The sequence below is a fragment of the Gossypium raimondii genome, chromosome 8 (assembly GCF_025698545.1).
Source record: "Gossypium raimondii isolate GPD5lz chromosome 8, ASM2569854v1, whole genome shotgun sequence".
Lineage (NCBI taxonomy): Eukaryota > Viridiplantae > Streptophyta > Magnoliopsida > Malvales > Malvaceae > Gossypium > Gossypium raimondii.
Genome location: NC_068572.1, coordinates 49,603,498 through 49,626,386, shown reverse-complemented (window position 1 = coordinate 49,626,386; position 22,889 = coordinate 49,603,498). Strand labels below are relative to the sequence as shown.

Here is a 22,889-nt window from a genome sequence, read left to right as displayed (position 1 = left end):
TGGAGTGACAATATTAGCTTATGAAAACTTTTTAACCATGTTTTTCCAAATTTGTAAAAGATAAGGTACAAAAAGGAAAAAAAAATGTTATAGTGGGATAAAAGGAAAAAAAAAAAAAGGAAACGATTTTTTGTTTTTTTTTGCATATTCTTTCTTCATGCATGTTTAGCTTTGAAGATCTGGCCCACGCACCGCCTACGCACCTTTTCAATCGTCCATGTGTCCATTTAAACATAATTTAACACCATTAGACTGGAGTATCAAAAAGTTAGTTGAGAAAAAATACAAGTATCAAATCAAACAAATTAAAACTACAAGTATCAATGGCTACTTCTCTCTACGAAGGTGTTGGGTTTGAAGATTCTTTTGCGGAAGGATTGATCACCAAGAAAGTTCATTTTACGAACAAATCCGAGGGCTTGGATAAGGCTATACTAATGGATTGATCACCAGATTTTGATTAATGATATGGGTACTACAGTGGTTTTAAAAATCCTGGAATGTAATATAGGGTATTCGACATTGCAGAACAAAATCTATAGCCATTAGAAACCTTCTTCACCCTTTTAATTAATGGATATTGAAAACGAGTATTTTTTTACTAGATTTCAAAGCAAGAGTAATTATAATAAAGTGCTCTCTAAAGGCCCCTGGATTATTTACGGGTAGTATCTATCGCTGCAGCCTTGGACGATGAATTTCAACCTTGCACAACCTTTTTAGAGTGTGGTGTAGTGGATCATGCTCCCTAGTTTATCGTGTTATATGTACAAAAGGAAGATACAATTGGAAATTGGAGGAATGGTTGGAACAGTTACAAAACTAGATATGAATACCAACAGTAGGGTAATAGGGCATTTTGCTCGCATGGTCGTGTATGTCAATTTGGACAAGCTTTTGGTCTCTCCAGTTTTGATCAACGACACCCTTTAGTAAGTCGAGTTCGAGTTCTTGTCGACAATTTGTTTTAGATGTGGGAGGTATGGGCATATGAAGGAGGCTTTCCCAAATAAAGTACTTGACCCTAATGCTGAAAAGGAGACTCTACCGTCTATTTCGACGCTGGTGGATTCGATGATGGCCAATGAAGGCAAAAGAGAGGTAGGTGGGTCCTATAGGCCTTGGATGCTTGTAAAGAAGAATTCACGATGTAAATCGAGGGAGCTTAGGGTGATTGGAGTGGGAAATCAGATGAGAAAATTTGAAGGTTCCCGATTTAGTGCTTTGATTTACTTAGATAATGATATGGATGAGCTTGGTGATGGAGATAAGAATTTAGGGGGACAAGCAGTAAAGGGAAAGAAACATTAGCAGGAAATTCACAAAGAGATGTTATAAATTTGGGTTAAATGGGAATTGAGGGTCTTGAGGCCTAGATTGGGTAGTATAATAAGTTAGGTCTTAAGGGTAATGCTGGCCCGTCAGGCCAATTGAAGAAAGTAAGCCTTGTTACAATTGGGTCTTTAGGATCAAAGAGGGTTGTAACTTTAATGAATAATCGGGGTAAAAAAACATTACAAGGTAATGAATCAATGAGTTTTTTATTGGCCAAACAATTAGCCCAAAGCTCTGAACCGAATAATCCTATTGAGGGAGTGAACCCATCTTTGTTGGATCAAGTTGTGGAGGTCGATGGGAGTCATCAAGCCTAACTAGTTAATGTTGATGAGATCGTTTGTGAAGAATTTCCCGATGCGACTGGTGTTGCTGCGGTGGTAAGAGCTGGTTCATGTTTGATTATGTAACAGCCCAATTTTCAGTAGTGTCAGAACAGTGATTTGAGATCACTAAACCCGATAAAAAATTAGAAAATTTATTAATTAATAATTATAAGTTAAGCGTGATTTTAGAAATATTTCTAAAATTTGAGAATTTTGTGATTTAAAAGAAATTATTAGGTAAATTGGGTCAAAAACGAGGTATCGAGACCTCGATATTATAAACTAAGTCGTAAATATTTTTATAAATATTTACGGAGTGTCATTAGGATAGTATTAAAGTTTCGTTAAGAAATTTTAATGTTCCGATGGTTAATTGATTAAAAAGGATCAAATTGAAAAAAAAAAGTATTCCCGAGACTAGGGGTGAGCAAAACTCGATTCGACTCGAAAAAATCGAAAAAATTGAATTTCGAGTTAAGCGAATCGAGTTATTCGAAGTTAATCGAGTTATTGAATCAACTCAATTTTTTTCAAATTCGAGTTCGAATCGAGTTGAGTTTTCAAATTGAATAACTCAAATAATTTGAATAATTGAATATCAAACTATAATATTTTACATTTTACCCCAAACTCCCAAACCTTTTACTTTTCCTCAAAACTTTTACTCCTTCCCACTTTCCCCAAAACTTTTACTCCCTCCCAACCCTTAATCTACCCAAAATCCATTTCCCACCAAAATTTTACTCTCCCATTTATTTTTTCTCAAAATTTTACTCCCAAAAACCCTCAAAACCTTTTACTTTCTCCCAAAATTTTTACTCCCTCCCACTTTTTCCCTAAAACTTTTATTCCCTTCCTATCCCACCTCTCATCTACCCCAAACCCTCCCCCCTCCAATTTTTTTTAATATTTTCTCTCCAAAATTTTACTCCCCCTATTTACTTTCCCTCAAACTTTTATTCTCCAAAACCTTTTATTTTCCCCTAAACTTTTACTTCTCACCTTTACCTCAAATAAAAAATCAAAATTATCCAAAAAATTCACTAAACATAAATAGTAATAATTTTATTTATACCTACTATTTATATTATTAAATTAAATTTCACATTTTATATTATTTATATTATTTATATTATTGAATTGTTTAGTCATATTGAATATTTATATTAAAATTGAATTATTAATTATGCCATAAAATATTCGTGTTAAAATTTTATATTGGTATCAATTTCATATTTTATTTTAAAATAACTTTTATTAAAAAATCATATTTTTACATTTAATATATTTTTAATTCCAAAATACATAGTGACAAGAATCTGAAGATAATTGAAACAACTAAGCAAGCAAAGAAGCTAACCAATATAAAAAAATTAATAAATAAATTATGAGGTGATGAAAGTTAATAAAAATTTTGATTAAGGTGGACAAATTTTATTCCGATGGGTGACAGTGGTTACAAGGACCCAAAATTATTTTTTAAAATTTAACTCGAACAAATATATTTGATTCGATTCGATTCGAATTCCATCTCACTCGACTCGATTCGAGAAAACTTCACATAAAGTTAGAATGATAAAATGAGATTCGAAAACTCGATTAACTCGAAAATTTTCTATTCGATTCGATTCGATCGAATGCTCACCCCTACCCGGGACTTCGTTCCGATAAATTAGACTCGTAAATATTTATTATAAATATTACGAAGTTAGTTGTGTAGTTAGTTAGGTTTTAATTAAGTGAATTTATCTAAATTAGGAGTTATTGTGAAAAAGGACTAAATTGAAGTGGGGATAAAAGTTTAATTATAGATTAAAGAAAGTTAAAAGGACCAAATAGACAATTATGCCATCAGTCTAAATTGAGGTGGCATAAGAAAAGAAATATCTAAGATATTTTTTAATTTAAAATATATATTATATATTATGTTTACTTAAATAATAAGTATATTGTTATATTATATTATTATAATAATAAAACAAGAAATAAAAGAGAAAGAAACAGAATTGAAAAACGAAACAGAGAAGGAGAAAGGAGAGAGAAAAGAAAAAAAAAGGAGGATTGGGGTTTTGAAGTTCCAAGCTCAATTGGTAAGTCAATTTAGCTCCCCTTTTTTGTAATTTTGATATTTTTGGAATCCTAGAACAAAATACTACTTGATTGAAGTTGAAATTTTGAAAGTTAGTAAATTTTTAGATGTTATTTATGTTGAATAAATTGAAAAATTAGGGATTAAATTGATTGAATTTCAAGTTAGAAGTTAGTAAAAGGTTGATTTGTAAAATAAATTATAGGCTTTGAATTAATAGGGACTAAATTGAGAGAATTTTGAAATTAGGAATTTATGGTGAAAATGAAGAGTTAAAATGAGTTTATAGTAAGAATTAAAAGAGAATATGGAGTTAGATTGGGAAAATAAAATTAGTACTGATAAGGGATTAAATTAGAATTTAGCTAAAGTTTAGGTATAATGGAAATATTTTGATGAAATTGTGTATTAATGATTTTTAATTGTTTAATTACGTAGCTAATGTTGTGCAAGAGTCATTGTCCGAGAAAGGAAAGGAGAAGGTGGACAAGGAGTGATTCGAGAAAATTTCGATTAGTATTACCATAATTCAAATTTAATTATTAATTGTTAAAATTTTAAATTAATATACATGATAAACAAATTGAGGTAAGTATTATGATTGAATTGAAAAAAAAATACGTATTGGTATTGAATTTATTAATAGCAATTTTTGAATAATATGTTTAGTAAATAAAAATAAGGTGAATATCGATATTGAATTAAATGATATTGAATTGTGTGTGAATTGAATGAAATTGAAATGAAGTATGGATATGTATGAGCATTTGATGGTATATTGATTGAAAAGTGGAAAATGTATTGGTATTGAATTGCATATTGATTAGAAAGTGGAAATTGAATTTGAATTGCATTGTGATTGAATCAAAAGTGAATTTGAAATAGAAAAATGATTTGAATACCCTATTAACTAGTCGGGCTGAGTCGGATATAGTTGGCATGCCATAGGATTGGAAGTGTTCAGGGATACTTCGACCTTGAGTCGATGAGACATTGGGTGTCATACTGTTACTTCAGATAGATTCGATGAGGTACTGGGTACCAACTAACTTCGACTCTGTCGATGAGACACTAGGTGTCACTTTATTGCTTCGAACTATCCGATGAGGCACTGGGTGCCATTCTGGTGTGTTTGGTTAGATCCGTGTATCCGCCAAGGTCCGAGTCTTGTTAATAGGGGTAAATAATTGAAATGAGAAAATTTGAATAAGTGTGATTGATTGAGCTATGGAAAGAAATGAGAAAGTGAAATTGTGAATTGATATGTGAATTGGAAATCGAGATATGAGATTTGAAGATATGAACCCAAAGTTCATGATGTGATTAAGAATAAATTTTGTTAAATGATATTAGTGAGTACAAATTGCAATAGAATTGATATTGAATATAGTGATAAATTGAATGAATTGTATATGAATTGAAATGAACTATTGGAATGAGATGTGAAAAATTTAATGGAATTGAGATAGTGAAATAAGGTATGAGTACAATTAAATACAAGATTTGAAATATTGCCTATTGTTATTAATTGTCAAGTTGATTTAAAGTATGAGATAATTAATGAATAATTGTAGACATAAATTGAATGTATATAATTTATTGATTAATGTTATTAATTCGAATTATGGTAATACCACTGAGTATTCCCATACTCAATGTCTGATTGTTTCGTCTATGCAGTTAGTAGAAAACCGATTATCCGTCCAAGATCCAAAGCAATCCCGACTTCAGAGAAATTTTAGTGATGTACCTTTCTGTTGATAATGTGGCATGTATCTAGGTGATGTATTGATTAAAGTATGCTATGTATGTTATTTATTTGTGAATTAGTTATAAGTTATTCGATATGTTTGGTAATGCTCCATAACCCTGTTCTAGTGACGGTTTGGGGTTAGGGGGTGTTACAGATTACTAGTATTCAATTGGCGACAACCTATTTTAATCCTATTTTAGAGGGGCTGATAGAGTTTGCGATTTTAATGTTGGAGAGTGGTATTAACCTCGGAAAGCATACAATAGTCACCTTTAAGGAAAATAAAAAACAAAAATTCCTGTGAACCGACAAATGAAGATTTGGTGGTGGGCTTAGGTAGGGATTCTTTTCTGAGTTTTGAGTGAAATTTTTTGGGGAAAAATCGGGGGTTGGTCGGAATGGGAGGAAGTTAAATAAAACAATTCATTATCGGGGAAGTTATTTTTAAGGCGTCTGATAGCCCGCGCGTTCCTTTGTTTGAGTCTTTGAATACCATGGCTGAATTTATCACCTATCAGCTTGTTATGGATGTTAGTGCAGGTAATTCAATCAAGGTGGAAGAGCAGTAGGGTGGCTTGGAGATTCCTAGACAATGAGGTCTCTCTCTTTTTTTATGGATTTAAACTTAACCATTTTCTTATGAAACTATCCAGGATGTCCCAATACCAAATTATCTTGAGTTTTTCGGGAGTATAATTTGGAATATAGACTGGGTATCGTGTGTTTATTGGAGCCTAGAATCAGCAGTAAAAAAATGGATAATATTGTTGCTAATTTGGGTTTTCATTATTTTAATCGCGTTGAAGTTATTGGTTTCTCAATGGGTATTTGGCTTGGTTAGAAGGATTGAATTTGGTTGAGGTGATTCAGAATCATCCTCAGTTTATTCTTATTCGAGTGCTTTGTAATGTCCCTTCCAAATTCGTTTATATTTTCTTTGTGTATGGTAGCCCAGACAGGCAGAAGCTGAGGCTTCTTTAGGATGAGTTGAAATTCATGCCTTAGGGGTCATCACCTTGGGTGACTATTAGTGATTTTAATGTCATTCTTTCACATATTGACAAGAGAAATGGTCGTTCTGTTAGGAGGAGGTGCTCTATTTTTGGTAAGTTTGTTTAATCTACTAAGTTGTAGGATTTGGGGTTCACGAGACCATCCTTGACTTGGTATAGAGGCAGGACATTTGAGAGGTTAGATAGGGCGCTAGCTAATGATTCTTGGGTGTCAGCCTTTTCAAATTGTTCAGTTGCATCTTCCAAGGCTTAAATCTGATCACAGCCCTCTTATCCTTTCTATGAGGCCTAAACTAAACTTTTCCAAAGGTAAGCCTTTTTGGTTTCTAGCTGGATGGATGAAGTATCACAATTTCGCTACTTTCGTGAAAAGCAAGTGGAGTTATTCGGGTAATACGATTGAGTCTTTATCTCATTTTACCTATCGTATTAATTATTAGAATGAGTCTGCTTATGGATATATTGGTACCTAAAAAAAGTAATTAATGAAATCACTTTCGAATATTCAAAGGGGGATGGAATAGTCAAATTTTGATTGATTATCTCAGCTCGGAATGGAAGTACGAGAAGAGTTGAAGAGTGTTCTTAGTAACAAGGAGTTAATGTGGAAGCAAAAGGCTAGGTGTGACTGGCTTAATCTGGGTAATCGTAATGCTAAATTTTTCCACAGTCGTACGATTCAGAGGAGAAAGCTTAATCGTATTGTTGTTCTACAACTTGGTAACGATGAGTGTTCTTTTGATCAGGATGAAAAAACTCTCGTTTGTCATTTTTCCTTGTCTTAACTCTTTGGATTTTTTTTTTTTGGATAATGCTGTCACAAATGAAGAGATTAAGATGACATTGTTTGACATGGCGCCATTGAAGGCTCTGGGTAATGATGGATTTCATGCCCTATTCTTTCAAATTCAGTGGGATGTTGATGGTACTGATGTTTGTGAGTGGGTTAAAGGGGTGTTTACAAGCAAAGCTATTGATGTGAAGTTGAATAGTACTCTGATTGTTCTCATCCCTAAGTTAGCGAATCCTAAAAGCTTTACCCAATTTTGATCGATTAGTCTGTGCTCTGTCCTTTACAAATTTGTCATGAAAGTTATTGCTAATTGTTTCAAGTTAGTTTTTCTTAATTTTATTATATAGGAGAAGGAATGGTTATTGTTGGATGAAATATCACGGATAATATACTTGTAGCGTAGGAAGTTATTCACTCCATGAAAGGAAAATGCAATGGTAGAAAATGGATGACAATTAAAATTGATTTTGAAAAAGCTTACGATAGAGTGAGCTGTGAGTTTATCGATGCTTCCCTTCAGGCTGCAGGTATACCAGATTTTCTCTGGAAAATGATTATGTCTGCTATTTCTTCTTCCACAATGCGTATTCTATGGAGTGTAGTCCCTACTCAGAAATTTAAGCCAGCTAGAGGGATTAGACATGGATGTCCTCTATCCTAGTATCTTTTTGTGTTATGCATGGAATGAATAGGATACAACATTCATTCTGAAATAGGTTCTGGTAACCGGTTTCCTATTCGATTATCAAGATCATGACCTACTTTATCTCACCTTTTCTTTGCAAATGATTTGGTTATTTTTTGCAAAGCGAAGTTGGAGCAAGCACGCTTACTCAAGAGTATCTTAGAACACTTTTATGGGTATTTTAGACATAGGATCAGTGCTTGAAAAAGTAATATTTTCTTTTTTAGAGAAATGGATGATGAATTAAGCAACAATATTAGTGAGTTGCTTGGGTTTCATAAAGTACAAAATGTTGGCTTTTATTTGGGGGTGTCTTTCTTCTATGAAAAGGTCACTAATAGTGCTTTGAGTTTTTTGGTGGAAAATGTACGATGCAAGTTACAAAGTTGGGATGCTAGGAAGTTGTCCTTAGTTGGTAGAGTTACTTTGGCTCAATCTGTCATTATTTCAATTTTTAACTACTTCATGTAGTCTATGATGATACCAAGAGAGTTTGTGCAAAGATTGAATGAAATGGTTAGATAATTTATTTGGGGTTATTCATGAGGGCATAAGAAGATGACATTAGTTGGGTGGGAGTCTATTTATCAACCTTAGTCTCGTGGTGGCCTTAGGTTTCAATATTTGAGAGATCAAAATATGTCGTTTTTGCTGAATATTGGGTTTAATCTGGTATCCAAGGATAGTGCCTTCTGGGTACAAATCCTTTGAGCGTAAGTATGATTTGAAAGAGCAACTACTAGATAGCATTGCGCGAAGTAACTGTTCTTATCTTTGGAGGGCTCTTTTTAAGGTTTAACCCTTATTTTATGATAATTTAGCTTGGCCAATAAGAAATGGCAATAGCATTTGCTATTGAAGGACTCATGGATTTTGACAGTAGGTCTTTTGGTAAGGTATATTCATGTCCATGCTAATTTTTCTTTGGATTGCCCCCTTAGTGAGATGGTTTCACATGACGAAACTTGGAATCTTGATCTTTTTCATGTTTGGCTGGTAGAGGATGTTGTTAGGCGTATAGTAAGTATTCTTCCCCCTCACTCTTCATCAGGGTTAAATAAGATTATTTGGACACGTACGATGGCAAGATTCTTTTTTGTTTAAAGTGCCTTTTTGTCTTTAAAAGAAAATTCTTGGAATCTTAGAAACGATTTCTAGAAGATTATGTGGAAGTATCAGGGGCAACAGAGAGTCAGATTCTCTCTTTGGCTTGACTTTAAACAAAGTTTGCTACAATTGGGCACAATAGTATGAGTTAATCCATAATGGAGCCAAGCTAAGCGATCATGCATTTGGTACTCGAACATTCTTGTCAGGTAATCAAGTGCACTTATTCACTAATGGTGCGGTGAATAGAGGATCTGGAAGTGCTTTTACTAGCGGAGTGTTGTGAGATCAGAATAGAGATTGGATCTTAGGTTATAACCACTGCCTCGAAAAATGCATAGTCTTTAAGGTTGGCATGCTTATTTTACTTAGTAAGGATTTAATAGAGTTATGATTCATAATGATAACTTGGAGGTGGTTCGAGCCCTATAGGATAATATGTTGGTGGAGTCGGGCATTATAGTGCTTAGGAGGGTCCAACGAATTATGAGAACTGAAGGACAACAGTTGATTAGGCATGTCCCTAGAGAAGATAACCGAGTTGCTGAATGTTTGGCTAAGTTGAGTTTAGGATAGCAAACAAGCTTATAGGTTTATGATGAAGTCCCTCATGATGCATTAGGAGTTCTACATCAAGATAAAGCTAGGGGTACTTTCGATTAATTTATTTTGATGTAATCTTTGTTTTGTTTTTATCACCAAAAAAAAAAAAAACTACCAAGTATCAAATTAATTTTTTTATTAAACTACAATGTACTTTTGCCACTATCCCATATAATTATAATTATTATTTTGTAAAAAATATGGATATTTTAATCATTTTCAATTTCCTTGAAAAATTTAATTGAAATTTTCAATTGAATTAGTGTCTATTAACTCGTAACACATAATATAATATAACTAGAAATTTCATCATACATGTATGCGTGTATAAATCATATATGTAGAACACAAATGAATAATTAAAATTAAAATTAAAGTAAAGATTTTGTTGAGTGATAAATTTAAAATTTTACCAATGCAATTAGCTTAGGTTCACATCCCATCATATCTATATTTTCATTGTTTTTTTTTTAATTAAAAAGATCAAAGTACTATTGGACAATATAACCTATTTTAAATATTAAAGGAAATTTTAGTAATTTTCTTAACTAAGTTGGTGTCGGCTGACTCGTGACATTAACTTGGGTAGAGCTTAAATAGAAGTATAGATATGTGGTTATAAATGACAAATTTAACAATAAAAGTACCATAGAAGTCTCTGTATTAGGAGTCAGATTGCATTTTGCCCTCTTTACTAAAAAAAAAGGTAAATTAATTCTTATACATTAGACCAATGAGCAAATTTGTCATTTTGTTAAAAAAATTATCCATCTATTATTAAAAACTAGCATAGTTGGTGGAATAACTAAATAGTGAATGTCACGTGCTACATGTGCTTCATTTTGGTACATGAATAAGTTTTTAATAGTACAAATGAATGAAATTTTTAATAAAAGAACTAGTTTACTTTTTATCCAATCTAGAATAACTAATTTAACCTTTTTTAAAGTAGATAGAGCAAAATTCAATCCAACTCCTGTAACTATAGTTGCGTTTATTTCATAGAAAATAACTTCCGGAAAATTATTTCGGAAAATAATTAGTTTTTGGAAAAGTGATATTTTGGTGTTTAGATGATTTTGCATAAAATATTTTTCGTTGTTTAGCAAGTTTTCCTAACTCATTTTCTAAATGTTGTTCTTTGTTAATTGAAACGACATAAATACATATGTTACAAAATATTATAGTACAATTTCCTTTTGACAATCGAAATATATTTTATAATAAGATAATATTTTGTAATAATTAATATCATTTATAAACTTAATAATAAATAATGCCTAATTGAAACTTAATTCAAATTACATATATGAGAGTATATATTAATACATTAGAGTTGTAAGGTATAAATGAAATTAATCATTATTTAAACAAATACTCATATTAATATAATTAAAATATTCATATTTATATGAGGTTAAAATATGTCATGAGTCCATGTACTCTTCAGTAAATTTGAAATTTAGTCATTGTACTTTTATTGTTGAGAATTTAATCACCTTTTAAATTTCTAAATTTAAGTTCAACTGTTAACACTATTAAACATATTTTGTTAGATTCAAGTTCAATATAACATCATTTTTAGTTAGATGACTACCAAGTGGATTTTTTATTTAAAATATTACATCAACAAAATTAACAAAAAATTAATGGTGTTAATAATTGGACCTAATTTTAAATCTAAAACTAGAGGAACTAAATTCTGAAAATAAAATTAGAGGGACTAAATTCTAAAATTTTAAGGAGTACATGGACTTATAAATATTTTAACCTTTATACTATAAAATATTTATTATTAATATACTTATATTTGTAACATATATTTATTATTAAAATATTAGTAAATATTTTTCAATAATATATGAAGAATATTATTTTAAAATTTATTATTAAAATAAAATTTTAATAAATTATTATATTATTAAATATAAATAATTAAATATGTATGTTTAATAATATTGAAATTATTATAAATAATTTTAAAATTAAAAATTTATTAGTAATATAATAAAATTACTTATAAAGGAATGTCTTTTGCTTTTAAAGAAGGTAAATTATTTTACTGGAACAAGAATTATTTTCTATTGATCTATAAATTATTTTTCGTTAATCAAGTTATTTTCTATTAAAACAAATGCAGACAAAAAAAACTTTTAGTAAATTATATTTTGTGAAACTAAAAGATTCCTTAATACTTTTTTATAAAAAAATTATTAAAATTAACTTAGGCTAGTGCTTTTAGAATCATTTTGACATGAAAATACTTTTGAAGTAAAAATAATGCTAAACAAATAACATTTGAAAGAAAATTTTGATTTTTCAAAAGCATTTTTTCCCAAATGGGAAGTTAAATTACTTTTTATTTCTTCAGCATATGATATTTTCACTTCTTTGGTTAATTGCTTAAAAATATTTAAAATTTATTTTCATATATGAAAATATTAACAATTTGAATATTATTCACCAGGTCTAAAATGAATATTTTCAAAATTACTAATCATTTTTCAATGCAATTCTAGCTTATAAAGCTATGCTCAACAAACAGGCTTTGCTTAAAATTTTTGGCTCTAAAAAACACTTTTACTCATTTAAAAAGCTAAAATTTTCAGCTGATTCTTTAATAGATAAAAGAAAAGGAGGGGAAGGGGTTAGCTGATTTTTGGCTCTAATTTGTTTTTCTTATTGTCCAACAGGAAAAATCGGAAATCAAAAAGTAAAGAAAGGGGGCATTACGATTCCTTGTTACAGAACTCAAACCGACGAAACACACAAAACCACAACTCTGTGGTTAAGCCATCCCCTAACCTAAAAAATTTATTCTCTACCGGTCTCAGAGATGACGACCCACTCAGATGCAGAGCAAGAAGCACAACGCTTGAAAGCACTAGCTGAAACCAAATACAAGAATTCAAACCTCCAATCCGCTCTCAAACATGCCAAGAAAGCCCACCGTCTTTGTCCCAACCTCGAAGGCATCTCCTCCATGCTCACTGCCTTTAAGATTCTCCGGGCGGCTTCCAAACCCAAACATGCTCCCGATTGGTATAAAATTCTCCAGGTAGAACCCTTTTCCCACTTTAACTCCATCAAGAAACAGTATAGAAAACTAGCTTTGATTTTGCATCCTGACAAGAACCCTTTTTTAGGATGTGAAGAAGCGTTTAAGCTAGTTGGTGAAGGGTTTAGGATGTTTTCTGATAAGATTAGGAGGAAAGAATATGATATGAAGCTTAGGATTAGGATTCAGGAGGAAAGGCTTGATGGATTGGAAGGGAATAATGGTGCTGTTGGTGAGACATTTTGGACTGCCTGTTCGCGCTGTAGGTTGTTGCATAAGTTTGAAAAGATGTATTTGGGGCATAATTTGGTCTGCCCAAGTTGTAAGAAGAGCTTTTTGGCTGTGGAGGTTGATGGAGAAGATGATGGTCATGGTGAAAGTACGGGAGAGGAGGATGTCTTGGCTTCTAAACCAGGTGAGAGGTTGAAGAGGAAGATGGATGGTCCCAAAGGTGTTGGGTTGGAGGGGGGAAAGGGTACTGGTGAGACAACTAGAAGTGTAGGCTCAAGGAGGCAAGCTAGTGGTGAGAATTTGAAGGAGGAAGAGAGTGGTGATGTGGGGAAGGGAGTGGATGGTGGTGAGTGGGGTGTGGGGAGGTTGAGGAGCAGAGGCTCAAGGAGGATGAGTACTGTTGGGAAGATATTGGCAAGGTCTGTAGGTGGGAAGGTGGGAGATGATGAGATGGAGGAGAGCTCAAAGTCAAAGAGGGTAAAAGTTGCAGAGGAGACAATGACACTTGCGGAAATGCAGTTGGAAATGAAGCAAAAGGCTAATCAAGGACGGGAAAAGTTGAATAAAAAAGAAAAGGTGAAAGATGCAGGTGAAAAGGAGAAGGAAAGTGAGAGAGATGAACCTAAACAAAGTAGTCTTTCAAAGAATGAGAAACCGAAGGCATCAGAGAAGAGTAAGGGTTTTGAGATTGAGAATCAGGGACCTTCACAGGCAAGTGTAAATTTGGGGATTATGACACGTTCAACTAAGAAAAGAAGTGTAGATTTTGAAACTAAGACTCAAGAGAATGGGAAGAAGAATCAAAATTCAGAGCTCACCAAGCAAGGGACTTCTAGGAAGAGAGTGAATTCAGACATTGAGAAGCGCCGTAGTTCCAAGAGTAGGGACATGGAAATTGTGGCTGTGGAGGATTTGGATTTCTATGATTTTTATAAAGATAGATCTGAGAGGAATTTTAAGAAAGGGCAAGTGTGGGCTATATATGATGATGATGGAATGCCTAGGCGTTATGGTTTGATTGAGGAAGTGTTTTCGGTAAATCCGTTTGAAGTGAAGATGAGTTGGTTGGACTCTCAGAATAATGGGGATGACAAGTTAATTAGTTGGGAGGAAATGGGATTTCATGTATCCTGTGGGAGATTTAAGGTCGCCAGGAAGAGTTCAATTAACTCTCTGAATATCTTTTCGCACATGGTAGAATGTGAAAGGGCGGCAAAGGAATTTTATAGGATTTATCCGAGGAAGGGCTCAGTTTGGGTTCTTTATAATGAAGCTAAATTAGGTGCAGCAGGAAGAAATCGTTCAGCTAGAGATAAACACTGCTATGACATAGTTGTGCTTTTAACAACTTATAGTGAAGTTCATGGATTGAGCATGGCATATCTTGAGAAAGTTGATGGATTCAAGACGGTATTTAAGAGACAGGAGATTGGATGTCAGGCTATTAGATGGCTTGAAAAAGATGACATTAGGTTGTTTTCACATCAGATTCCTGCACGGAAGCTTTCTGGTGATGATGTCCCTGATCTTTTGAAAGACTGCTGGGAACTTGATCCTGCTTCAGTCCCTCCTGATCTTGCTATTGGCTGCTAAAGATGATATGTATTTCAGAAACCTGATTTTGCTTACCTATAGTGTGGAGGATCCATTATGATGCAAGTACCCTGCAGAGAAACATGAATTTTTTAGCTGCTTTATAATTTCTTCAAGATATATTAATAGCTACTGCAATAGATCTTACTAGGAAGAAATAACCTGTGAATACTGCCACCGACTCATGACTTTTTAACATGGTTAAGCAGGCATTTGTTTTGTGATAAGTAGAGGATAGCTGTAGTAGTGCAGTTCAGTGATATACATTTGTATTGATAATCTTTTATTTTGGACAATGGAAGACTGTAAGTTGCTTTTCACGATTCAACTTCACGTATCAATGCTCAAAGGTTTTTAAGCTGATTGCAATAGAAATCCTACAGGCTAGAATGTCATTGCCATGGGACTAGCGATGACCTTGTTGAATCCATCCTTTTAATTTGAACCCCGCAGATAGAAATTATATAAGAATTAATGACTCCCTACACTCCCAATTTGGCATCGGCATGAAAGAAGGATGCAATGACCTGCACAAGCACTTTGTTGGGCTGAAGATAGCTACTTCAAGCGTCTTCATGCAAATGATTTCTGCTCTACATCCAGCTTGAGAAGGATTCCCCATTACTGCAGCTGGGGTTCCCGTAACTTTGAATAAAATCTTCATGAAGCCATGTCGACGGGTTTTCATTTTTTCTGGTACATTAGTTGCCAATAGGGTTATGATTTGTAAAAAATTTCATGCCGGATCTGAGCTACAAGCAGGTATCTTATTAGTTCATCTCATCTTACTCTATATGTCTGAGTAAGGGATTCGGAATTGTAGGCTGATAAACAGGGAGAGATGATGGTGGAACATCATTTAAAGGAAAATGAAGGACAAGCTGGAAGAGTTCCCCAGTATTCAGTGACATCCAATGCTTATTGCAGGATTTTACATTGATCCAAATGGAACATTGGTAAAAAAAAAACAAAAGCTGCGGATATGAATATTTCTATTGACCACAAAATTTTGAATTGCTAGATGCACAAAAAAAAAAAAAAGATCCAATAACCAGAGAAAACATAACATGGAGATACTATACAACAGTTAGCAGCTATAAATGTGGTAGGGAGCCGTATCCAACACTTTCTTACGATGTGTAAAATAAAGGGAAAAGACCCACTGAAATTTTAATGATTTAATGCCTGTTAGTTAAATAAAAATGGAAAAACCACTACTAGTAAAAATAAATAAATAAATAAACAAGGCTGATAATGGAATTAGAGATCTGTTTTTTCAGTCAAACAGGATCCATAGAATAAAAGAAACAGCCTGTTTTGCTTTGGATTGAAATGAATTCTCAAATTAAACATGATCGAGGGGAGAGTTTTCAGCTTCGAGGTCGAAATTTCTTCATCGGTCAAGGTTTTTACACCGTGTATTACAGGGAAATTTTTTAACCTGTTTCTTTAGCTCAGTCATTTTTGACCGTCAGATTTGGTACTTTGATTTCGAGCCGTTAAATTCGATACTGCGATTAATTTTTCTTTTCCCCTCAGTTCACTCGTTCTTCAATTTTTCCATTAGCTGAAGAAAGAGAAAAGAAAACTTTTTATTTTTCTTTTTTCTCTGCGAGAAGAGAAATACGTTAGAGGTATGTATTTTTTTTTTTTACAACTTTGATATCTAAATTCCATTTGAATGAAATTGTGAGTTGATACTTAAAGTTGGGATTTTTCTCTAATCTTAATCGAATTTTTTTCTCATTAGAGATTTGGTTTCTTTTTCTCACTTCTTTAAAAATATTTTTGAATCACAATTTGGCTAATCCTTTTCCTACTGAATCAAAAACTTTGGTTATAATGGTTTCTACCCTTTTTGTTGCTTTCAATTTCTAGTAGAGTATAAGAGAACATGACCCAAAAATTTTCAACTTTCGAATGTTAAAACTTTGAATCTGTCTTGCTCTAAAGAAAAACTAAGCTTTTTACCAAGAGAAAAGACAATGTCTAGCCTTGAACCAGACAAACTTCCTTGCCTTTTAGAAACCTCTTAATTCAGGATTCAGAAAAAGAATTAATTTTTGAATCTGGGTTTTGCGTTTTCTAGGTTTTCATATCCCATATAACCTGAAACTCAAGCGATGGAAGGGATGGAGCAGTGGAAGGATCAATTAGAGCAGTTGAAGATTCAATTGGAGCCATGGAAGATTCAACTGGAGCAGTGGTTGCATCAAGCAATTGAATATTTGGATCAAATACCCCCAATTCAACTCTATGCTGCTATTGCTGTCTTGTTCATATCTACCCTCTTGCTTTTCTCCAGTAAATCCGCATTGATTATTAATAATGATCTTGGAATAGAAATTCTGTTTATTATTTGTTTCTTCAAGAATTAGGCAGTAGTATTTTCCTTAGTTTTCATATTTCTTCTTGGTTTATGCATTTAAGAATTTGAAATGTCATTCTTTTATAGTAGCAAAAGTGATTAAACCCTTTCTATTTATTTATTTTTAAAAGATGTATGGATTTTTCTAAATTTTATTTCATGTGTGAATTGTTAGATTTTGAAGTTAATAATTGATTATTTATCTAACAAATGGTTGTTGGATTTGGTCAGTTGCTCAATGCATAAGCATTTAGATTATCATCTTGATAAAAACCTATTTAGACTGATATAAATATACAAGATATATTACCTTGAAGTTTCTTATCATGCTTTTAATTTAATGAATTCCCATTTAAAAAAGACGTTAGTTTAAACCCTATTAGGGTGAAATGGCTTAAGGTAATGATTTAGCATTCTATGAGATTTCCTTTTTAGGCAATATTATGATATAATCAGTTTCCCATTTGGAGTTTGAGTTATATTTACTTACCTTTTCCTCACTCTTTGTCTTGCAGTCCGCTTGTTCAAGCGCACTAAATCAAATACCATAGTACTCACAGGCCTTAGTGGGAGCGGTAAAACAGTTCTTTTCTATGTGGTACACAGCTCCATTATTTGCTTTGTTCCTTTCCAAACTCTTAAAATCTGAAATATTAAATTCTTCTAGTGATGTCCTGTATGGCTGTGGAACGTACAATATACTATTAGATAGGTATTCTGATGTCCTAAGTTTTTAGCATAGTTGAAATGCTTAGAAATGTGATATTGTCGCTACTCATAACTTTCCTGACATTATTCCCATGTCAGCTTCGTGATGGTTCCTCACATCAGGGTACTGTTACATCCATGGAACCAAATGAGGGCACTTTCGTGCTAAACTCTGAAAGTAATAAGGTAATTCATCTTAACTTGCATTTCTGAAGTTAGTTTATGCTTTCTGTTTTCCTATGTGGCATATGGCATCTTATTTCATTCTGTTGTCATTGATTGGTACTTTTGGATCATTGTCCCGTATTTAACTGACTCCACATCCTCTCTCTCTCCCTCACTTCTAATAAATCTATCATTTAATAGAAGGGAAAAATCAAGTCGATTCATCTTGTTGATGTTCCTGGTCATTCTCGTCTTCGGCCCAAACTGGACGAATTCTTGCCTCAAGCAGCTGGCATTGTGTTTGTTGTGGATGCTGTGGAGTTCTTACCAAGTTGCCCTTCAGTTTCAGAGTAAGAATAGCTACGATAATGCATATGCTACACTTGCAATTCTCTTCCTTTTGCTTTCTGATTACCAAGAAGTATGTTAGATACGATTTTCGCTTTTGTGTAACAGATATCTGTATGATATTCTGACCAAGGCCAGTGTGGTTAAGAAGAAAATTCCAGTTCTTATCTGTTGCAATAAATCCGATAAAGTGACTGCACATACCAAGGAGTTCATCAGAAAGCAAATAGAAAAGGAAATGTACGATCACTAGTTTGTTTCTCTCTATATGTTCTATATTTCTGTAATTATATTTTGCATGTCATTTATACTTAATTTGTCTGTTTTTACCATTTTTATAGTGAGAAACTGCGGGCATCAAGAAGTGCAATATCAGCAGCTGATATTTCAAATGACGTCACTCTCGGAGTATCGGGAGAAGTATTTTCATTCACTCAGTGTAGAAATGCGGTTACCGTTGCAGATGCTTCAGGTTTGAAGGGGGAAGTAGCACAGGTAGAACAGTTTATCAGGGAACATGTAAAGCCCTAAGGCTAAACCATTCTGATTTAATTTTTCTGTAAAACTCTCGTTAAACTGGTTTGAGTATTCATCTTGAACGTTTAGGGCCCATGGAAGACCATTGAATTTGAAAGAAAAAAGCAGAGAGGAAAACTTCGATTCGGACTGATTTACAATACTTGCATCAATTTTTAGAACTATTTTCATATGGATTGGCAACTTTCTTCTTAATATATGATTGAAAATCATTTGATTTATGGCTGCATTCCTCACCATGTGAGTTCTGCACCGATCTTGGCTCCATTTTTCCCAGAAATACAATTGTTTGCAAGAGAAATTTGATTAAAATAACTTTTTTTTTTGGTTGTATAACAACTATCATGTATAGAGTTTAATGCAGAAGGAAATGGCAATTCATGGCAGAAGAAAGAATCAAAATCCTGATAATGAAAAGTTTATCGCTTCACCAGTAATCCCTACAAGAACAAGTTCCATTTTTAAAATGGTGGAACTGATTACGATCTCTTACGGTAATTTCACGTTCATAGATGATGGATATTAGTTTGGTATACGTATGACAGTCACTGCACATCCTGAGGTTTCTAGCTATTCTTATAGGTGTGCCTTTAGACGTATGGATGAGTGCAAATGCAATGGCTAGCTTCTGACTATGACCTTTCAATCTCTGCCTCTTCTCTTCTTCGTCAACATCAAGCAATACCTGAGACGTGTCCGGGGAATAACCCTCGAATTTTAACTGCCATTCCATCTGGTGAATCATCTCATAGACATTTCCGCATCGAGGATGAGATGTATCTTGCGAGACAAACTTGTGGATTCTTCTTCCAACTTCAACCAAGCTAAATCCCGGTACTTGGTTGAAACCTTTTCTAGCCATTTCCGTCCGAATTTTAGCCACCTCCACCCACTTTTCAGCTCGTGCATACATATTCGACAGTATCACATAGTCACCGGCGTTCTGCGAGTTTGACTCGAATAGATGCTTGGCTGCAATCTCTCCGATTTCCAAGTTACAATGAACTCTACAAGCACTAAGAAGGCTTCTCCAGACCACATCATTGGGCTTGATAGGCATGCTGTTGATGAACTCAAGAGCTTCATTGATCATCCCAGCTTTTCCCATGAGGTCTACCATGCAACCATAATGCTGAGCTGTTGGTTCTATTCCATGCTCAGATTTCATTCTATCAAAGCAATTGAAGCCCTCATCAACAAGGCCAGCATGACTGCAAGAACTTAATACGCCCACATAGACTACATCATCCGGGTCCAGACCTTCTTCTAGCATCATTGAGTATATCCCTAGAGCTTCTTCACCATGTCCTTGCATGGCAAGCCCTGAAATCATTACAGTATAGGACATTTGGTTCCTTTTGGTCATCTTCTTAAAGAGTGATAAACCTTTCTCCAAATACCCGCATTTGACATACATGTCTATCAATGAGGTTTGAACTATGACATTGAGTTCACTAATGTTCCTCAGTAATGCCCCATGTGTGCATTTCCCCAAATCCAAAGCACCCAAATGAGTACAAGCAGAGAGCAGAGTAACTAGTGTGCTTTCTTCAGGCCTCCAACATCCCTCACTACTCATGTTCCCAAATACCATTAAACACTCATACCACATTCCCAAACTAGCATTTGCTGCAATAATAGCACTCCAAGAAGCAACACTCTTTTCATCCATTTGCTCAAAAACTGCACAAGAATGTTGTATCTCCCCACATTTGCCATACATATTGATCAAACTGTTTTGTACATAAAGATCACTTTCAAACCCAAACTTAAATACATGCCCATGAATTTGCATTCCTTCCTCTCTTGCCTTTAACCAGGCACATGCCTTGAAAAGTGCAGGATAAGTGAAATTATCAGGCTCAACTCCTCTTTCAAGCATCTCATAATAAAAAACTAAAGCATCCTGAAAGTTCATGTCTTTGACATGAGCTCTGATCATGGTATTGAATTCAAAAGTACCGGGTTCATGGAATTGTTGGAAAATGGAACAGGCATAGTCCAAGCTACCCCAATCTGAGAGAGCACATGCAGCCACCAGATTGCTTGCAGAAAAGGAGTTCCAAAAGAAACCCCATTTGATGATCTGGGCATGAGCTTGCTTGAAATCTTCCAAGTTCTTGCACCTCTTGAGGAGAGATAAGCACTGTTGCTCCTTCAACCTCAAATTCAACTCGGAGAATTGTGGTGGATCTGCAGGCGGTGAAAAGAAGTTGGTCTGCTGAAGGACTGAAGTCCCAGCCATAGTTTTATCTACACATCATGATTTACCAATCTAAAGTAATGCCATGTGGAATAACATGAAAACATAATATGACAGAAGGTGAAATCTATGGACCTTTGGGGTGTGTAAGGAGATTGGCACAAAGGTCAAAGAATTTGAGACTATAGTATGTAGTAGGAGTGAAATGAGAGGAAAAGTGAAAGGAGAATGGAATGGGAGCAGGAGGTTTGGAAGTAGTGAGAGAAGAGTTTGAATGTGATCCATGAGATTGAGAAGAGAATCCCAGCCAGAAAAGCAAAGGTCAGATTATGGAGGAGTAGATTCTGGATAGGATAATGTTTAGGGAGAGCTTGGCTTCATTAGATTCCTTCTTCGAGTTTACAGGGCCTATCATAGTTTGCCATCTCAGCACCAGGGGCCAAGTAAACCAAGAGCAGCAGCCACAACCACAAGTCCTACATGACCCCTGCATATATACATCCATCTCACTTAAGCCTTATGAAAAATATCATCAACTCCCCAAAGCCTGGGAGATAATTGGATTTTAGTGTTGAAGCCCATACATACTAAGGCCAGGATTTTATGCCCATTTTACATGAGGGCAGATGAACTTGATAAATCCTAGGAGGTTCTAGGAATCCAACCCAAGCCCATATATTTGTAAAATATATTGGGACTCAGGGCTTCTAAATTTATAATAAAGTATGATGCACATATATTTTTGCATATATATATTTATATCGTTTTTGAAACTAGGCACTAAAAATTTATATTCATCAACAAAGTCACAGTTGGAGTGATAAGGTTGTTCATTAGTATCAATAGCAAATATTCAAACTTTGACAACTTATCCTCTTCTCAAAATTTGTAACAATAAAAAAAAATATATGGATTGAGTGTTAGCTCAATTGATATCGACATTGTTATAAGTACAGGAGGACGTGAGTTTGAGTGCGCTGAAGTGTATTATCTTCCTATTTAAGAGTTGGGAAGGGACTATGAATAATTCTAGATATTGTATAAAAAAGAACAAATAAAAACGTGAGTTTGAGTGCGCTGAAGTGTATTATCCTCCTTAAGAGTTGGGGAGGGACTATGAGTAAATCTAGATATTGTATAAAAAAGAACAAATATGATGAGAATTTATAATGAGAATAATGTTAAAAAGAAAGCATATATATAAATACTCATTAAGATAATTAATAATAAAACCCAATATGTAATATTCTGAAAAGTAACCATAGATACAACGTATTATAGGCTAATGTTTCTAAAAAGATCGCAGAAAGAAAGCAAGAAGATCTCTTAATTAAGTATTGTTGAATATATAATTTAAGCGTATAGAATTGATCGACCACCATTTTAGGCTCCACAAAAACACCGTATAAGCTAAACTTATTGTGAAACAAAATTTCGGAACTACATTCATTTTAAAATGATACAAATCTTATATTCAAAAAGAAAAAAGATGATAGAATTCTCAACTCAAACCTTCGACTCAATGGTTGAAGAAGGACTAGTTTAGGTAAAGGTCTTAAGCTTTAAACAAAATGGTTTGGTGCTTTCACTGTTACTTTAGACGAAAGGGGGGGAAAAAAAAAGGAAACATAAAAGACCAAATCTTGTCAAAAGTAGTATTAGGAGATCTAATTAGTTTGATTTTGAGTTTAATCAGATTTAATGTGATTGTTGAAAAGAATTTATTTTTCTCGAGTTTAGTGTAAAATACATTTATCTATGATTTCACAAATGCTAAATACTTTCCTCATATTTGAAAAAAATTAAACCCAAATCTATTTGTTAAGCAAATTCTAAATAAAACTACAATTTATATCTTTATTATTAAAATTATTGTTTATCTATGTATTCTCTATTTAGTTTATTCATTTCTCTAGTTTTAATTACAAAATAATAACATTTTAATCACGTGATATAAAATTAAGGGATATAACA

At 33.6% G+C, this 22,889-nt stretch overlaps 3 protein-coding genes across 4 annotated transcripts; 2 read left to right on the top strand and 1 right to left on the bottom strand.

Moving 5' to 3' along the window:
* Positions 1-12,281: 12,281 nt before the first annotated feature.
* On the top strand, positions 12,282-14,961 carry LOC105791887 (uncharacterized). Of its 2 annotated transcripts, XM_052635313.1 has the most exons (2): positions 12,619-12,762; positions 12,851-14,961. In XM_052635313.1, the coding sequence occupies exon 2, from the start codon at positions 12,892-12,894 to the stop codon at positions 14,584-14,586; it is 1,695 nt and encodes a 564-aa protein (XP_052491273.1). In that variant the 5' UTR covers positions 12,619-12,762; positions 12,851-12,891; the 3' UTR covers positions 14,587-14,961. The 2 variants fall into 2 exon arrangements, with proteins under 2 accessions (XP_012475632.1, XP_052491273.1); XM_012620178.2 differs by having other exon boundaries at positions 12,282-14,961.
* A 935-nt stretch (positions 14,962-15,896) lies between these two features.
* LOC105791889 (uncharacterized) lies at positions 15,897-18,933 on the top strand. The gene is made up of 7 exons (XM_012620181.2): positions 15,897-16,220; positions 16,676-16,890; positions 17,470-17,552; positions 17,762-17,848; positions 18,029-18,177; positions 18,284-18,415; positions 18,517-18,933. The coding sequence occupies exons 2-7, from the start codon at positions 16,710-16,712 to the stop codon at positions 18,704-18,706; spliced, it is 822 nt and encodes a 273-aa protein (XP_012475635.1). The 5' UTR covers positions 15,897-16,220; positions 16,676-16,709; the 3' UTR covers positions 18,707-18,933.
* A 181-nt stretch (positions 18,934-19,114) lies between these two features.
* Positions 19,115-21,250, bottom strand: LOC105791888 (pentatricopeptide repeat-containing protein At1g31920). Its single transcript, XM_012620179.2, has one exon. The coding sequence runs from the start codon at positions 20,955-20,957 to the stop codon at positions 19,140-19,142; it is 1,818 nt and encodes a 605-aa protein (XP_012475633.2). The 5' UTR covers positions 20,958-21,250; the 3' UTR covers positions 19,115-19,139.
* Between the last annotated feature and the right edge of the window lie 1,639 nt (positions 21,251-22,889).